General features: G+C 37.5%; 1 protein-coding gene and 1 pseudogene across 4 annotated transcripts; both read left to right on the plus strand.

The window, feature by feature from the left end:
- The first annotated feature begins 3,943 nt into the window (after positions 1-3,943).
- LOC149399460 (uncharacterized) lies at positions 3,944-6,420 on the plus strand (annotated as a pseudogene). Its single transcript, XR_016296589.1, has 7 exons — positions 3,944-4,067; positions 4,172-4,259; positions 4,455-4,815; positions 4,897-5,017; positions 5,091-5,245; positions 5,371-5,481; positions 6,070-6,420. The product of XR_016296589.1 is annotated as an uncharacterized LOC149399460 (transcript).
- Positions 6,421-8,319: 1,899 nt separating this feature from the next.
- Positions 8,320-17,316, plus strand: SUVR5 (histone-lysine N-methyltransferase SUVR5). 3 transcript variants are annotated; one of them, XM_089611451.1, is made up of 12 exons: positions 8,320-9,052; positions 10,523-10,875; positions 10,965-11,273; positions 11,393-11,503; positions 11,580-11,690; positions 11,780-14,449; positions 14,539-14,700; positions 14,790-14,906; positions 14,978-15,081; positions 15,648-15,785; positions 15,864-15,951; positions 16,307-17,316. In XM_089611451.1, exons 2-12 carry the CDS (start codon positions 10,561-10,563, stop codon positions 16,412-16,414), a joined length of 4,233 nt encoding a protein of 1,410 aa, XP_089467577.1. In that variant the 5' UTR covers positions 8,320-9,052; positions 10,523-10,560; the 3' UTR covers positions 16,415-17,316. The 3 variants fall into 3 exon arrangements, with proteins under 3 accessions (XP_089467577.1, XP_089467579.1, XP_089467576.1); XM_089611453.1 differs by lacking the exon at positions 8,320-9,052 and adding an exon at positions 9,079-9,154; XM_089611450.1 differs by lacking the exon at positions 8,320-9,052 and adding an exon at positions 9,397-9,689.
- The last annotated feature ends 485 nt before the right edge of the window (positions 17,317-17,801 follow it).

Here is a 17,801-nt window from a genome sequence, read left to right on the forward strand (position 1 = left end):
AATTTGTACGAAGATTTCGCAGTTATGTATGTGAGATTTGAAGCAAGAGTGGAATATTTTTTTTTTGCAAGAGTGGAATATTGTCATCACCATATACATATTGATTCCATGGGTTCCGATATTGTAGCTGAAATAAAAGATTTTCAAGATGACAGTTGACAAGCACATTTTCCCAGTTCGAAAAATGCTTAAACTGAGTATATATATATATATATATATATGTATATATATACACACACACACACAATACATATAAATATATAATATATATTGGACATGTGACACGTCCACTTTGAAAGAATACCATGCATGGTTGCGTCAATAATATAGGTTTTGAACTGATGTAATATTCCACATACATATATTTATGGGATTCACTTTTCTTTCTTTTCTTTATTGCTCCAAAACTTTTCTTTTTTTTTTTTTTGCTCCAAAACATTTTTTTTTTTTTTTTGCTCCAAAACTTTTCTTTTTTCGTATATTGATAAGAGCAAGATATGAATCTCAGCTATGGTGAAAAAGGATAAGGACTTTTCAAAGGTGTAGGATTTTTGTTGGGAAGATGAAACACTACGTAGGTTTTTTTTTTTTTTTTAGAAACTAGCAAAATTGGAAGCTAACGAAGAGAAATCTCTCTAGTGCTTCTCGAGTTGGCAAACATACCAAATCCACGAAATCTGTACGAGAGAGAGAGAGAGAGAGAGATGGGAAAAATTGAAGAATCTCTCACATTTAGGGCATTAAAAAAAGAGAACTTTCCAAAGACATTTGGACAAGCAAGTCAATGCCAATCATAACCAGCAAAGGGCATCTCTATTCCTCTCTCTTCGTCCCCACTTTCTATCCTTCTCAATTCCCACGCTACGCCTTTTATAGAACCCAACGACTATATGACCAAACCAAAGAAAAATATATATTTACAAGTTCGGAGAGATGAACACTAGTGTGCATTTCATTTCTGTTAGCATAATTAATCTGCTAATTCAATCTGCTAGTGAATTATACAGCATAATGTTTGTTACATTAAAATCTAGGATATCCTTAGTGCCGATAATATATTCTAATTATTTTATCAATTAATCGAAGGTTTTCTGTTGTTATTACTTTTCTTATAAGTTTGTTGAGGATAACATTTATCTTTAATTACTTGTGATCTTTTATGATTATTTAACTTATAATTAATCACATAATGTCATATTTTAATTTAATTTATTAGATTACCATAGATATCTTATTTGTTTGGTAGAAGACCTCGTCTTTGATTTTACTAATATTATAGTATTAATTATAACCACGGGTAATTGAAAATATGCCGTATGAGAAATATGTATTCACCGGTGTTAAAATATGATCAGATCTTATTGAGATATGATAACAGAAGTTTTGTGTAAGATATGATAAAATATTATTGAGATACACATGGGGTTCCATCCTTACTCGATTCATGGACATGCTAAATTATAGATAGGAATTAGGGTTCTTATTTTTAGTTTTCTATTTTCATATTATTTTTCTCGTTTTTTGCTTCCATTTTTTAGAGAAAATTGTGCGCGATTTTGATGTATCCGTCACACTTCACTCCGACATTATACCGAGGTCTTTTGTGTTGTGGGCGATGATCAAGCAACTCATGTTGTGGACTCCAACGAGCATGCCAACATGCATATAATTCTGAGTAAACATAACGGAAAAAATTGGAATTTTGTTCCTTCCGTCACTATTCACGGATGCGGAACGGAAGTGAAATTTTCGGTAACTTCCGGTGCTGTTCATATAAATCTTTTATTTTTTTTCTAATACAACATATTTTAGGTTTAATTTTTATTTTTATTTTTTAATAAAGTGAATAGTACTAAAAGTTATCGATTGGAAGCTTTCACTTCCAATAAGTCAAAATTCCGGTCCTTAATGATCGGAAGCTTTCCTTCCGTTAAGGACTGAAATTTTCAGTCATTGGAAGTGGAACTTCCACTTCTAACATTTGGAATATATCCCGATTGGTGACGTATATTCATATTTGACATGCCAAATCTGATCCTGAAAATGAGTCTCACAAAAAGACTAAACGATTTTGAAGTAGCTAGATTTATTTTAACGAATCGTCTTGCGTAATTTTAGAATTCTATCTCAATTAAAAATATTTTATTTGCTAATATGATCAAGAGCTAAGTTGTCAAAGTTAAACATCCTTCATTGCTTAATGATACCAATTGTGCTTATTTAGAAGTTGAGAATAAGAGCATTTTTCTGGATCTATCAATGTAAGAGTTTGGAAAAGTGGCCTAATAGTTTGAGTCCTTGCCAAATACAAAAGGAAGGAAACAATTCAAGTCGGCAAGAAATCGAACCCTTTGAGAAAAATTATTTACACTCAAATAAAGTCCTCTAAGTGATATTTATATGTTATGTCGTTGCTCCGCCCAAATATGAATTAATTTATAATCGTGATGCTATTATGCATAATAGTGTTAACTTACTGAACTTGCTAATGAAATTATATATCCAAATTAAATGTTAGCACCCACATCAATACGATACAAGTATGCCACATTATAAAATCATTATTTTGCTTCATCACGCGAACCATATTCAGATGTCAAAATAAATTTTTTTTTTTTTTTAAATTTATCTCTCTACCTTAGAGGGCTTCATACTAAAGGTGGCTATCATCGAAGAAAACGATAAAATTAAAGAAATGTGGATACGATACCTAAGAAATGAAAACGTGTAAAGTAGAATTAAGAACGTAAAGTACGATAAATGTTATCGACTGTACTTAAAATTTGAAAGTATGAAAAAGGGTGCGTGTGAGTTATACATATATAATGGTAACTTTTTTTGTAAGCTTTTTTCATTGATTCATCAAAAGGGTATGGTCACACTGAGGAGAAGAACCCGTTAAGCCAGTCTCACTTTAATTTTTCAAAAAAGAAAAGATTCAGCTTTTTAGGCTTATGTTGCTACTAGAGTACCAAACAGAACCATCCAAGAAAAAACGCATGCCAAACCATTGTCTTCTTTCTTTCTATTTTTTCTACCTCATGTTTTACAATTAGATAATCATATCAGATATGTGTTCTCAGATTATATATGTTATTTCTAACCTTATAAACGAGAGGTCTCATTTTCTAGCATAACAACTCACGATTTTAGATTTTATCCATGGTGTGAACTAATTGTGACAATGCCTATTTTTAAGATCATATACTGAATTAAAAATAACAAATATATGCTTAGAATTTGCTCAAACATTTTAAAGAGCAACTTTTTAGTTTTAGAATATTAACTCTATATCTGCATTACAAATATATTATTTGAACTCCGCATTTCAAAACTTAACATTAAAAGTTATAGCTAATTAGTTTCATATATTTCATAGTTTATCACATTCCAAAAAATATGCGAGAATACGAACGTTACATGTGTATGATACTTGAATTAAATTGGTAAAACATAATTATACGTTTGTTTTCCTTCCAAAGTCATAATTATACGTGCATAATATTGAAAATTTTGAACATAAAAAGTGAATTTTGGCATAACTCGATCTTAAAGATACATTTACTAAATACTTGATAATCTAAAATATTTTTCTTTGAATTTAATGAGTTTTGTTTTTAAGAAATTACCTACACTACCTTCTCTTTCACAATATTTTTTATTTGTTGTGTAAAATTTATTTTATTACTATTTACATTTTTATTTAGATCTTTTTGTCCCTATTTAAAGTTTCATTCAGAATAAGGACAAAATCTTATGAATATAAAAAATAAGGTATATATAGATGTTTTGAAAATATGAGATATTTTAGAAATTATCATCTTCAAATGAGATACCTGTGAAATATTTCCTTGAAAGTTTCCTTGAATGGGCCCGAAACTACAGTCCAACTTTTTTTTTTTTCCTTTGGCGGCTCCATTGTTGCGACAATCCCTGCAAGTAATCTCTCTCTCTCTCTCTCTCGGTGTTTCTGTACGCTTTTATTCATTTTAGTATTATTTCTTGCTTGGTGATCAATCTTTGTTATCAGGCCTAATGGACGGAGAAGCGAAATCAAGAATCGAAAAGTAAGATTTTGTTTTTCGTTATTGCAATTTTTCTTGTTTACGAATTCTGCAGCTCAAATCATCAGTAACAAAAACGATATTAATTTTTTTTTTCCTGTGATTAGAGATGCTCCTCAGTTGATTTCTGTGTCGAAAGAGATGAAAGATGGATTGGATGTTGTGGAAATCAAAGTGCAAGCTATTACTGGCAAGGTATTATTGATAGTTGGCCTATAGCTACTCCTTTTTTTTTTTTTCTTTTTAATTGTGATGTCATAAGCAATTATTAGGAGGGCTGTTTTCTGATTTGTTGATATTCTGTGTTGTGTTTTGATTCCAACATGGAAATGTGCTTAATTTATTGATGTGTTATTGATCGTTGATCAACTCCATTACATATAATATTAGGTCAGGGCAGATCAGTTTCCAACGGCAGAAGGGATAAGCTTAAGCTATCTTGAAGCTAATCATTTATTGCTTCTAAGTTATTGCCAAGCAATTGAATATTACTTGCTTCGCAAGGCTAAAGGGTTCTCGGTCGAGGACCATCCCGTGGTTCGGAGTCTTTCCGAGATCAGATTGTTTTTTAAAAAGATTCTACCGATAGACAAAAAAACTCCAATACCAGACCTTAAAGGTTTCCGCAAGCACAGTTTATAATGTGGAACCGTGTAAAAAGAAACCCGAAAGAGCCGGCGAAGCGGAGGATCCGTTGAGATACCGCCGGAATTCTGACATGCTTGTCACGAAAAAAGAAGAAATTGCCAAGGTGAGGGATACTTGTCTGAGACAAGTTACTGGCATAGCAATATCTCACAATATTGTTGAATATTTGTGGCTGTTTCTGTAGGATAGTGTATATCCGCCTCCGAAATTAGCTCCTACGTCGATGGATGAAGAGAAGAGCTCGAGGCAAGAATGACGAGAAGCCCGACAGAGTGATTATGTCAAAGAGTTGTAGACCTGAAGAGGTAAGTTTTGAGATACCCATTAGACACGAGTATTGCGTGAGTACAATATTTGGGGTTGATGCACGAAATGCAGATCAGTGATGCTATTGGAATAGAAAGCAGAGAATTGACCAAGTTTAGGGAAAAGATGGAAGACCGCGCACGGCGAGAAGAAGATCTCTTCATTCGTGCTCCTCTTACCAGGGAAGAGAAGAGGAAGGAGAAACAGCTGAAGAAATCGAGAAACGGGTTATATCTTTGTTTATTCGTGGATTGATTCATCTTCACCGTCCATTTGGCACAATACAATATTAGCCTATTTCCGTCAGAAACAGACGCCGAATATGACTGTTATATATTTGTGGGCATCACAGGTTGCTCGGTCTGACAGACAGTTTCTATGAAGAGGTCAAGACTCTGGGATTTGACGATGAAAATGACGATCAGGTGGTAGCGGAGGAGCGGGAAAACTCAGGAAGCAGAAGGTAATTCCAGTCATTCTGAATTAGATTGTAGAAATGAGAAAGATGATAATATAATCCTCTTAAAGAGGCACATATGAGCTAAGCTATAAGAGGAAATGAACAAAGCAAAATAAACTAAAACCATCAAATGCTGCCACATATAAAGCTAGAAGGAAAAATTATAAGCATGCAATGTGAAGCGAGGCCTACAAAGAAGATATCCTCCTAAAAAAAACTTCCTCATCTAGGAACTTCCTATCTTGATTTTTTTTTTAATCCACAAAGAAACCCATTGTATATCAAATTAGTGGTTCTAGGTTAAACCAGCTAACTTGTTTTTATGACTTAAGCAAACCAGTCATTTGCAGAAACAAAATTTTGCGGCTTCTAGTTATAACTTGACGAGGCCAAGTATTAGGTCTTTTCTGTTTTGTATTTTATTTTATTTTTTATAACATGTATTAGGTCTTTTCTACTGTGTGCATTTTTGTTTCCTTTTGGCTTTCTGTGCTTGTACTGGCCATGCTTTAGTTCTCTGTAGTTCGTCTGTAATTCAAATTACTATATTTTAGGTCGAATAATGATTATTCTTGCTTTGTTTGTTTGCAGAGAAAGCATTAAGGGGCAAATTTTTTGCGACCAGATAGTCTCTCCTCTACACCACATTCTCCGTCACTATTAGTAGATCTTTGTTTTTCTAAAATAAAATTTTTCGGGCTCGAACTTCTGCGAATTTGTAGTTGCAACTATAATAGCGAGTTGAGAAGAGACACAGTGATGTCCTTTTTGATATGTTACTAGTAGAAATATGGCACAAAAGTAAACAATTATGATAGAGATGAGCAAGTGTACCGCTTTTTATATTTATTTTAATAGGAGTGAATGTAATGTTAACAAATGATCGATTTTAACTTCTTCCTTTCTTACAACAGTTTGTTAAATTCAAGATGGAAAAATATGAAGAACATATATGTTATTGGAGATGAGTCTTCACACGCATGATAAAATAAATGAGATGAGCAAAAAAGTACACAAGAGTGTACTTGAGGTGCAACAATCAAGTATCTCTCGAGAGGAGAAACTTCAAAAGGAAATTCGAGGAAGCAACGTCACAGTAGAGAAGGTGTGGCAACAAAAGTCGAGGGAGTTGTGGCTTGATGATAGATATGCGAATACGAAGTTATTTCACAGTCACTATGCTCTGAGGAAATAAAATATTATTGGGGCCATCAAGAAAGACAATGGTTTGTAGATTGACTCGAGGAGTATCGGAGAGTACTTAGTCAAGAATTTTGAGGGTCCCTTTTCGGACTTTTACCCCGACGTTCCCGCTGAATCTCGAGGGGCTTATTCCATCGGTCCTAAATGCGGAGGACAGTGAGAGGATAGCGAGAGTGCCTTCAGAGGAAGAGATAAATAGAACGGTATGCCCCTTGCATGAGTTGAAGGCACTCGGACCGACTGTGCTACAAAGAATCTTCTGCAGGAAGTATTAGGATTTGGTTAGGGGTTCTTTGATTTTGTGGGTGATACACTTGAAGAGAACATGATATCGCTTTACCAATCGACTTTTGTTTCGGGGAGATAAATAGTGGAGAGCAACATCCTTGCGCGAAAAGTGATGGATTCTATAAAGAGGAAGCAAGGGATCGAGGGCCTCATGAAAATTAGATTGATGCTCTAGTTTCTCGTAGCAAGTGAGGAACCTCATTAACATCCAGGGTCCATGATTCAACATCCAGGGTTCTAGATTCAACGTCCAGAATCCTAGATTCAACGTTCAGGGTTCATGATTTGACGTCCAAGGTTCTAGATTCAACGTCCAAGGTCCTAAATTCAACATATAGAGTCCTAGATTCAACATGAAATTCCCTCTCTCTGTATCTTTTCATCATGGCATCCAAAGTCCGTAGTCGTCTTCTTCTCTGGGATGAGAATAGCGGAGGTTTTCATGGAGTGTCCATTGGCCATTAGGTACCAAGTATATCTACCCATAAAAAACAACATAATATAATATAATATATATTAGATTTTCTCTAAAGGCTTTCGCTTCGGTGCACATAACTCTTCCCCTAGCCACCCTAGCCAGATAACCGAAGAATTACTTTTCTTGCTAGTTATCGAAAAAAAAGAGATTAAAACAATAAAGCTTAATGTTACAAAAGAACAACATGCATTAAGGGTTAACTTAGACTTATATATTAGATAGGAGATTTTGGTTGATTAGTAATTGAAATTTTAATTCAAAAGTTTCATTGAACGAGTTTTTTATGATGTAATTTTAAATGGAATTTTCGATTAAAGGCCGATTTCCATCAAATGAAAACTCTGGTCAAATATTAATATAAATTGAAGATTCATGTTTTATTGTCCATTTGACTATATATCTTCAATTATACGGTCGTACCACAATGAGGACAAGATAATTAACACAGTACCAAAATAGTCCTATTTGAGGACGAAATTACAGAAACGCCCATCCCGCATGAAACTCTTCGGTGGGCAAACATAAAACCCGAAATTCGCATCTCTATTCCAAATCGTGAGCGCAAACAAATATCCATATTAAAAGAAATAGTCCAATTCAAGCATCTACGAAATAAAAATCTGCAGATAAAAAAAAAATATAACCTTTATTTTAGTCTAGGTTCAATTTTCAGGAATATTGTTGCTTTTTAATAGTCCAAAAGAAATGGCAAAAGAAACCAAAGCTAAGCCACGGTACAGAAAACCGACCTGTAGGATCGCCAGTCTCTAAGGTTTTTATTTATAATTTTCATTTTCAATTTTTTTTTTCAGATATAATACTATTATAATTTCGCGAGCCTTCCTTTCAAACTCAAAACTCAAAAGTACATCAAACGACCCCAACCCCATAACCACAAGCCCCAAAAATCTCCGCAACTTAGATTCAGTCCATCTCTTTTCTCTCTTATCACACACAAAGAAAAGGCACACATTTTAGTTATCGTTTACAACTTAGATTTTCTAGATCTTCTTTTTTATTTGAAAAAGGAAATCCACACCCGAAAATATCATATACCCAAAATCACCCACGACCCAAAAAACACGATTTCCAATTTCCTTATACCCCACATTTTTTAAAATTTATTTATTATAACTACATATTACATACATAATAATTATTTAATAATAATGTTCTCTTCCTTTGTAGTTTCATTTTGGACCTAGGTCACGCCCATTTTCCCGGTCCCTGAACTGGCCACAGAAAACACCACAACACATTTACAATTTTTTAATATTTATTTAGTTTCTCTCTCTTTCTATCTATATAGTCACATACCCCAATTCGAATCGCAAATCTTGTTACCAACCCCAAAATCACTCATTTAGTGTGGCCGATTGAGATAAGAGATAGAGAGAGAATCGTAAATTAGGTTTAGCAACCGAAAACAACAGAAGGGAAAAGAAAAAAACTGTACCATTAGGGAAAAAAAACCCAAATCTATCTACCCCCCAAAATCAACCCACAAAATATTTCACCCCCAAAAAAAATTTAGTTATATATATTATATATTTTCTTTAAAGGCTTTCTCTTCGGTGCACATAACTCTCTTCCCCTTCTTTAGAGGTACACACATTAACATTACCACTTTCTTTTCTTTTCTTTTATATGTTTTGTTTAGTGTCTCTCTGTAATTTTGGCTCAGAACATTCCTATCTATCTATACATGTATGTTAATGTCACATTTTTTTTCCCTGCTCTCTATTATTTTGATTATGTCTTCGCAGTCAATTTTATTTTTGCTGACCAAGCTTATCTCTCTTTCTCTCTCAAGTCTCACAACTATGTCCCTATATTATTATCACCCCTATAGATTCTGTATATGAATAAAAAAAAATGGATAAGAGACTAACCTTACTTTTACTGAAAAAATAAGAGGGAACGAAGATTTTCTTTTTTCAATTTGTGTTTGTTAATGTTTTAAAATTGTTGTATTATTATAAATGTAACATTTCCGCGATCCGTACTGTACTGTAAATTCCGGACTAGGGTTTGCGTTTCATGGGTATGAAATTGTGAAATGAATTGGTTCTAGTAATTAGAGGGGTTTTGACTAATTTCTTTAATGGGTTTAGTAATTTAGGGTTTTTCTTGAATTCAAATCTCGGAGAGCTTCGTGATTAAAAGTTCCGACATTGTTTCGAAGTACAGTTTATATTGGCTCTGGTGGTGATGATGTGTGACTGGCTAGCATGGAAAATAAGTTATATTTCTATATTTATTTATATATTTTTATTCGACTAAAGAAGTTGGATTGGACAAAATACATATCAGGAAAAGGAAAAGAAAAAAGAGATTCATTGGCTGCAGATTTTTTTTTCTTTGTCACAATCATTAACTATAATGGGTGTTTATTATTTTCTTATAATTTATTTGCTGTTCCTTTTTAATATAAAAACTGCTTGCATTTTATCTAGTACTGGTTTTTATTTTTCAGATAAAAATAATAATTAGTCACAGTCGGAATTTTCCTTGGAATGACTGGGCACGGTTTGTATCAGCATTTGTTTTCTTATGTTATTCATTTTATTATATGGCTTGTGGGTTTGAATAGTGTTAATAATACTTGATTATATACACAGATGACACAACGAACCAGTTTCTGATAATTAGTTGATCGTATTTGGGTTTTTGTTTTAAGAATTTTTTGTTCAATTTTTTTGTTTCTTGTAGATCGTGTGTATCTGCAATCGGTTTAATTTCTGTACGCTAAGCGGATATATCAATTAGATTTAGCATTAAATTGATAGTTAATTAACAAAGGTTTGACTTGAGTCTTTAGCGACACAAATAGTCATGTTTATTGTGTTGCAATCTATGATGATAATGAACTTAGATTTATCATAAGATGATTGCAATTCTGGCAGCTCTATTAGGAAGCCTAGTAATAAATACAAAAAAAAAAAAAAAAAAATTCTTATACCAAATAGATTCTCCTACTTGATTTAAAAATAAATTTGTGCAACGTTTAAGCTGACATTTTAATTTTTTCGTTCATCTGATTATTTACATGAAATTGAACTTGATTTGAAACAGGTAATATCAGATGGGATTGTGATTTTTGGTGTAGAATTATGCAAGTCCTTCCTTGCTCTGAAGTTCGCCGCCGCGACTGCTCGAACAACAGTCTCGAAAAAGCGCAGGAGCTTGTTGACTGTGAACAACAAGCACAGTTGACTAATGACAGAGTGACTGGTTCGGCAAAAACCGCGGAAATGACTCAAACAGAAACACAGACGTCAAACGACGACGACGACGAGAGCTGCGACGAAGACGAAAACAATGCCAATGACTGCCACGTCAGCACGGGAAAATTGGAGAACGAATCCTCAAACGGTGTCAATCCAACATGGCTTGAAGGGGACGAGTCTATCGCAGTGTGGGCAATGGTGCGAAGATTTCATTTTTTTTTTTGCAATCTTTTTTTTTTTTTTTTTTTTAATTTATATTTCTAATTAGTATTTTTTTAAAAAAATAGTGGAGAGGGAAGTGGGAAGCGGGGATAAGATGTTCGAGCGCCGACTGGCCATTGTCAGCGTTGAAGGCAAAGCCGAGTCGTGACGATGATGGGAAAGAGTATTTCGTGGTATTTTTTCCTCAAACGGGAATTCACTTGTGGGCCGAAAAGCCTCACGTCCGTCCGATCCACGAAACCCCTCGTCCGATCGCGTACAAGACGCACAAAATCGGGCTCGATACCGTGAAAGACTTGACGATCGCTCAGCGCTTCGTCATGCAAAAGATCGCCGTAGCCATGCTCAATCTCGCTGAGCAATGTCATACCGAGGTCTGATTTTTTTTTTTTTTCTTTCTTGCTTATTCATTTATTCATTTTACTAATTGCTGTATTTATTATTATTATTATTATTATTATTATTATTATTATTACTATTATTGTTTGTTTAGGCCTTGATCGCAACTGCTCGAGAGGCGGTGGTTTGGAAGGAGTTTGCTTTAGAGGCTTCTCTCTGTAATGGCTATCCCGGGCTTGGAAGGATGCTTTTGAAGCTTCAGAATGTAAATCTCGAAAAACTTGCGGTCCTTTGTTGTTTTTCTACTTCTATTTATTCTCATTTTAACGGTGTTCTAATAGATGATATCGTCGCGCTACATAAACGCCGAATGGTTGCTGAGATCGTTCAACTCGTGGGTGTGGCGATGTCAGAATGCAAATACTGCGGAGTCCATTGAAGCGCTGAACGAGGTAATGTATTGCGATTCCGGTTCGAAGACTTTGTGCTTTTATTCGGGACTCCGGTTGACTTTTTCGCCCCTCCCTACGATTTGACTCAGGAGTTGTTTAATTCTATCCGTTGGAACGAAATCCAGTCCCTAAAGGAAGCGCCGGTTCAGCCATCGCTGAGCTTCGAATGGAAAACTTGGAAGCATGAAGCTATGAAATTCTTCCCGATGGGTAATACTGTGAGCGACGGTTGTTTGAGCTCGAGTCCTCAACTCAGCCGAAAAAGGCCGAAGCTTGAAGTTCGCCGTGCCGAGCATCACGCTTTGCAGGTAGAAAATAGGGGCTCGGAACAATCCGGAGCCGTTGAAATTGACTCTGCGTTCTTTAGCGGTAGAGACATAGCGGATCCGGCGCCGACAGGCTTGGCCGATAAATGGAACGGGATCGTAGTTGAACCCGAAAACGGTGTAGTTAGACAGACCAGCGGGATCGAAACGACTCCTTCGGTGAAAGCCGAGAACCGGCAATGCACTGCGTTTATCGAATCCAAGGGAAGGCAATGTGTGAGGTGGGCTAACGATGGGGACGTTTATTGCTGCGTACACTTGTCTTCTCGATTCTCCGGCGGCTCGGCGAAACCGGAACGGACTAATCTCTTCAATGATGCGACGATGTGCGAAGGGACCACCGTTCTCGGCACCAAATGTAAGCACCGATCTTTACCCGGTTTGTCGTTTTGTAAGAAACACAGGCCCAAGACCGAGATTTCGAATTTCTCCGCGAATAATCCTCTCAAGCGAAAGTACGAGGAGAATGCTCCGGACCTGGAAACCGTACACGGGAAAGAGCTTGTTCTCGCGGGCAACGGAGTGCTCGAAGCCGATCCGATCATGGTGGTGCAAAACGATTCCTTGGTCGAGAAGCCTAAGCTTCTTGCGATAGAGTACAAGAGCACGGAGGCGCTGAATTGTATAGGCTCTTGCTCGCGTGATGATAGTAAGAATAATAATAACGGCGCTCCTTGTCGAGAGAATCCGAAGCGTCACGGGTTGTATTGCGAGAAGCACCTTCCGAGCTGGCTCAAGCGCGCAAGGAACGGTAAGAGCAGGATTGTATCGAAAGATGTTTTCTTGGAGCTTCTGAAGGATTGCCACGCCCCGGAGCAGAAAATTCTTTTGCACCAAGCGTGCGAGCTTTTCTACAGGCTGTTCAAGAGTATATTGTCGTTGAGAAACCAGGTCCCGAAGGAAGTCCAGTTTCAGTGGGCCCTATCCGAGGCCTCGAAAGACACCGGGGTCGGCGACTTCTTCATGAAACTGGTTTCCACCGAAAAGGAGAGGTTGATAAAGGTTTGGGGCTTCAGCGCGACTAATGATAACGACGCTCGGGTTTCGACGCCCATCAAGGAAGAACCAGCCCGATTGACGATTTTGCCCGATGTCAGCCACGACGACGAGAACTCCATCAGATGCAAAGTGTGTTCGGAGGCGTTTTCGGACACCCTGGCGCTCGGGAACCACTGGAGGGACGGCCACAAGAAGGAAGCGCAATGGCTGTTCAGGGGCTACGCTTGTGCCATCTGTCTCGATTCCTTCACCAACAAGAAAGTGTTGGAAAACCACGTCCAGGAGAGACACCACGCTCAGTTTGTCGAGCAGTGCATGCTTCTCCAGTGCATCCCTTGCCGAGCCCATTTCGGGAACGCCGAGGAGCTCTGGCTCCACGTCCTCTCGGCTCACCCCGACGCTTTCAGGCTCCCCAGAGGAGAAGATGCTCCGAAAGCCCTTCCCGAGTCTCCGCCGCCGAAGATTTTGGACGATCCGGAGAGTGGGTCACGGAGATTCGTTTGCAAGCTTTGCGGGCTTCGGTTTGATTTGCTCCCCGACCTCGGCCGCCACCACCAAGCTGCTCATATGGTCCCGAATCTGAGCGCCTCTCGGCCCACGAAGAAGGGGGTTCGATACTACGCTTATAGAATGAAATCGGGCCGGATGAGCCGGCCCAAATTCAAGAAGACCGCCGCGGCCGCTTCGTACAGGATAAGGAACAGAGCGGCCGATTATATCAAGAAACGAATCCAAGCGTCGACAAAGGCGCTTGGCACCGGAATAGGGTTGAGTTCTCTTCAGCCCCGTGTAGCCGAGGTGCCGAGCATCGTCGGGGCCTTCGAGGAATCTCAGTGCTCGTCCGTGGCGCAGATCTTGTTCTCGGAAATACAGAAGACGAAGCCTCGCCCGAAAAACTCCGACATTTTATCTGTGGCTCGATCCGCTTGCTGCGCGGTTAATCTCAAAGCCTCGATGGAGGCCAAATACGGGGCGTTGCCCGAACGTCTGTACTTGAAGGCGGCGAAAATCTGCGGCGAGCATGGAATTTTGGTGAGCTGGCATCGGGACGGGTTCGTTTGCCCCAAGGGATGCAAGGCTTTGAAGGACCCGCAAATTCCCTCTCCTCTGGAGACTCTCTCGAATGGTTTTGTCGGCCGTGAATCGGTGGCGCGTCCATTCGAACCTGTGGAGGAAAAGTACACGACGGACGAGTGTCATTATGTTCTAGATTCAGCCGATCTCGGTCAAAAATCCGCGCAAAATTTCCGCATGCTTTGCGATGATATAAGCTTCGGAAAAGAATCGGTTCGGGTGGCTTGCGTAGCGGATCACGATGCTTCGAACTCGGATTCGACTCTTATAGTTGAGGAAAATAACCCAGAAACGCCTTGGGAGAGCTTTACATATATTACGAAGCCATTGATTCATGAATCAATCTCTCTTGATGAGCAGGTAACTTCTTTGAAGAAAGTTGGCCTGTGTTCTTAGCATATTCGAGTTTCTTTCCTAACGTTTTGTATTTCTTGTCTTTGGGTCATCAGAGCTTGAAAACGGGCTGTGCGTGTCAACACACAATTTGCCGGCCCGAGACATGTGACCATGTCTATCTCTTTGATTGCGACTACGACGACGCTCGAGACATTAGCGGCCGACCCATGCGCGGCCGGTTCCCATACGATGAGAGAAGTCGGATTATCTTGGAGGTATGTAATTTTCTTTTCACGTAAATGCATTCGAGATATTCAAAATTGAATGTTTTTTTTTTTTTTTGGTTGTTGTTTCATATTGGCAGGAAGGTTATCTTGTTTACGAGTGCAATCAGACGTGTAGTTGTCCCAGGACGTGCCCGAACAGAGTTTTGCAGAACGGAGTTCGAGTCAAACTTGAAGTCTTCAAAACAGAGGAAAAGGTAAATATAGTTTCTTTTGTTAGGTGCGTTTTTTTTTTAAGTCTCTTTTTCACCGTTCACGCAAATCGCAGGGATGGGGAGTTAGGGCTGGAGAAGCAATCATGCGCGGCACATTTATATGCGAGTTCATCGGTGAGGTTTTGGACGAACACGAAGCAAATGATCGGCGCAAGAGGTCTGCCAATTCCCTCTGTTATCTATAATCGTTTTCCTATGTTTATGTGATTGGGTGGAAAAGAAAATGAAATCGCCTCGTATTTTCTTGTTGTTGTGATGTTTAAGTGGAAAATGTATAACCGATGAGTGGAAAATTAAATCCATCCAAATTTCTACATGTGGGGCCCCACATTTCTGTCTATTTTTTCACGCTACCCTCTTCTTTCTCTCTCGTTTTCCATGACGTCCAAAAACAACATATAATTTTGATTTTCCCTCCTGTTTTCCCTTTTACGGGTCCCAAAAGGAGCCGTATGGATAAAAAAAAAAACCCCTCCTTTTCTCTATCTATCCATTATTCCCATGAATTTTTAGTTTTATAAAATAAAGTTGTTTATACAACCAATGTTGTGGATAATATTGTAATTTTGTTGAACTGATCAACGAAAATTTACTCTCTTTAGTAAAAATATCCAAAATCTTAGCTTGAGAGTGGACTTGTCAGTATAATTTCTTGCTGTGATTAATTCATTGGCGTAATGTTTTCTTACCGATCACCGTTACGTTTTATTTTCTTCTTCTCAGGTATGGCAGAGAAGGTTGCAACTATGTGTTTGAAATGGATTCTCATGTAAACGACATGAGCAGATTGATTGAGGACCATAGCGTGTATGTCATTGATGCCACCAAATATGGAAATATTTCACGCTTTGTTAATCACAGGTGAGAAAAGAGGATTCCCAAAACTTTTTTTTTTTTGTGTATAATGATATTCTATTGAACTCAGTTGAATTTTTGCAGTTGCTTGCCAAATCTTGTTAGTCACCAAGTCCTCGTCGAAAGCATGGATTGCCTGGGCTCACATATCGGTCTCTATGCAAATCGAGATGTAAGACTTTTTGTGCTTCCTTTCCTTGCCGCTCGGAATAATTTTTCGTAAAAAAGAATTTAGGCAAATTGACAGTCGTGGCCCTAGAATTATACGAGCAGTTGCACTTAGGCCCCTATAATTTCATTTGGTTTATTTAGTCCCAAAAATTATTATTTTTGGCAATTAAGTCCTATTGTTAAAATAACGGGACTGTTACATGTTCGGGAACTAAAATTAACCCAAGTGAAACTGTCTGATACGTATGCGTATCGCTGTCTATGCAATTCAATAGCTACGGCTACCAATTTGCAAAAAATTAAAAACTAAATAAATATCTAGGAATTTGATCTCATTGTTACCGATTGTGTGCCAGATATCACTGGGTGAAGAGTTGACATATGACTATCGATACTCTTTTGTACCCGGACAAGGATTTTCATGTCATTGCGGAGCTTCAACGTGCCGTGGAAGCCTAAACTGAACACAGTATAATTTTAGAACATGTCTCACTGCTCGATTGGCAAAGTTTTCCGGGTCATATTGCCATCGAAAACAGGGGCTCAAAACTCGAGGCTCCAAAGAGTATGACATAACATACAGCCTTTGCCCGAAGAAGCTACGGCGAGGAAAATCCCTAGTAATTTGTATTCATGCATGTTTGGCCAAAGCTGCTATATTTGCTCCGCAATACAATTGCGTGCCAAGTTTCTCGGTTCTTTGGACATGACTCGGCCTAATCCATAATTTTAGACGCTCTTGGTATGTGAGAGTTTAGGAGAAGAGTGCAAAAACAAAAAAAAATGTGGAACTAGTAATGCGTTTCGCCTTGTTAAGATGTTTTTCACTCAAATAATAGGAAGAAAAAAAAAAACATGCACATTGTAGGAATTTTTTTGTTCATGAAATATCAATATCCCAAATGTTGAAATATCAAAGGGAATATATTTTTTCAAATTATCTCTGTGGATGCCTTTCATACGTTGCCTTTTGCCTTACCTTTCATACATCGCTATTTTGTTTGTTTTCTGGTGCAATGGTATTTTAGTTGCTGTGGTGTCAATATTCCCTGATGAGCTTGCAGAAGGTAATTATGTAAAGAAAAAAAAAATCTCTTAGAGCAAGCCCAAAAGGGTGTGTGACATGTTTCTGACATTTCTTGGAATTAAAGGAAACATTAAATGTCAGGTGTCATACACCATATGTAATATTATTGTTAAATGAGGACATGGATGGACACCAATGAAAACATTTGAAAAAAAAAATATGAATCTAAGCGATGAAATTTGATTTTCCGTTAATTAATTAAAAATGATAATACTCTGAATGACAGAAAATACAGCTTATAAACAAAAAAAAAAAAAAAAAAAAAAAAAAAAAAAAGAATTCCGGACGAGGTATTTTCTTAGTCATAAATGATATTTTAGTCAAAGGAATAATATTTTTCAAATTTTTTACACTGTCAAAAAATAAAAATAGAAAACCAATTCATGACCTATAATTCCAAGTCATGTTTTTTAGAAATCTATGCACAAATTAAAACTCTTTGAGCCTCTTCTTTCCTTGTTTCTCTTGCTTGAGTTCAATCATTGGTGTTATTATTATGAGAATAATTATTAGGTGGTGGTGAGGCATGGGAAAGGAGCAGAGTGTGGAAGCGAAGATAACAGATAGAGAATGAGTAATAATAAGGAAGAGTGCAGAGTGTGGCGTAGAGACCAATGTCACATGGCCTTGTGGGATTTGTTTGTGACTCTCACACTAAATTCAAATCGGTTTCAAGACATTCCAAACCCATCTTTGGTGTCTTTGCCTTAAATCATGCATTGTCTTGTGTTATGTTGTCTGTCTCACTTCTTGTTTTCTTTTGT

Source organism: Urtica dioica, chromosome 4, assembly GCF_054948205.1.
Source record: "Urtica dioica subsp. dioica isolate 48M chromosome 4, U.dioica_male_clone48M_v1_H2, whole genome shotgun sequence".
NCBI classification, from domain to species: Eukaryota; Viridiplantae; Streptophyta; class Magnoliopsida; order Rosales; family Urticaceae; genus Urtica; species Urtica dioica.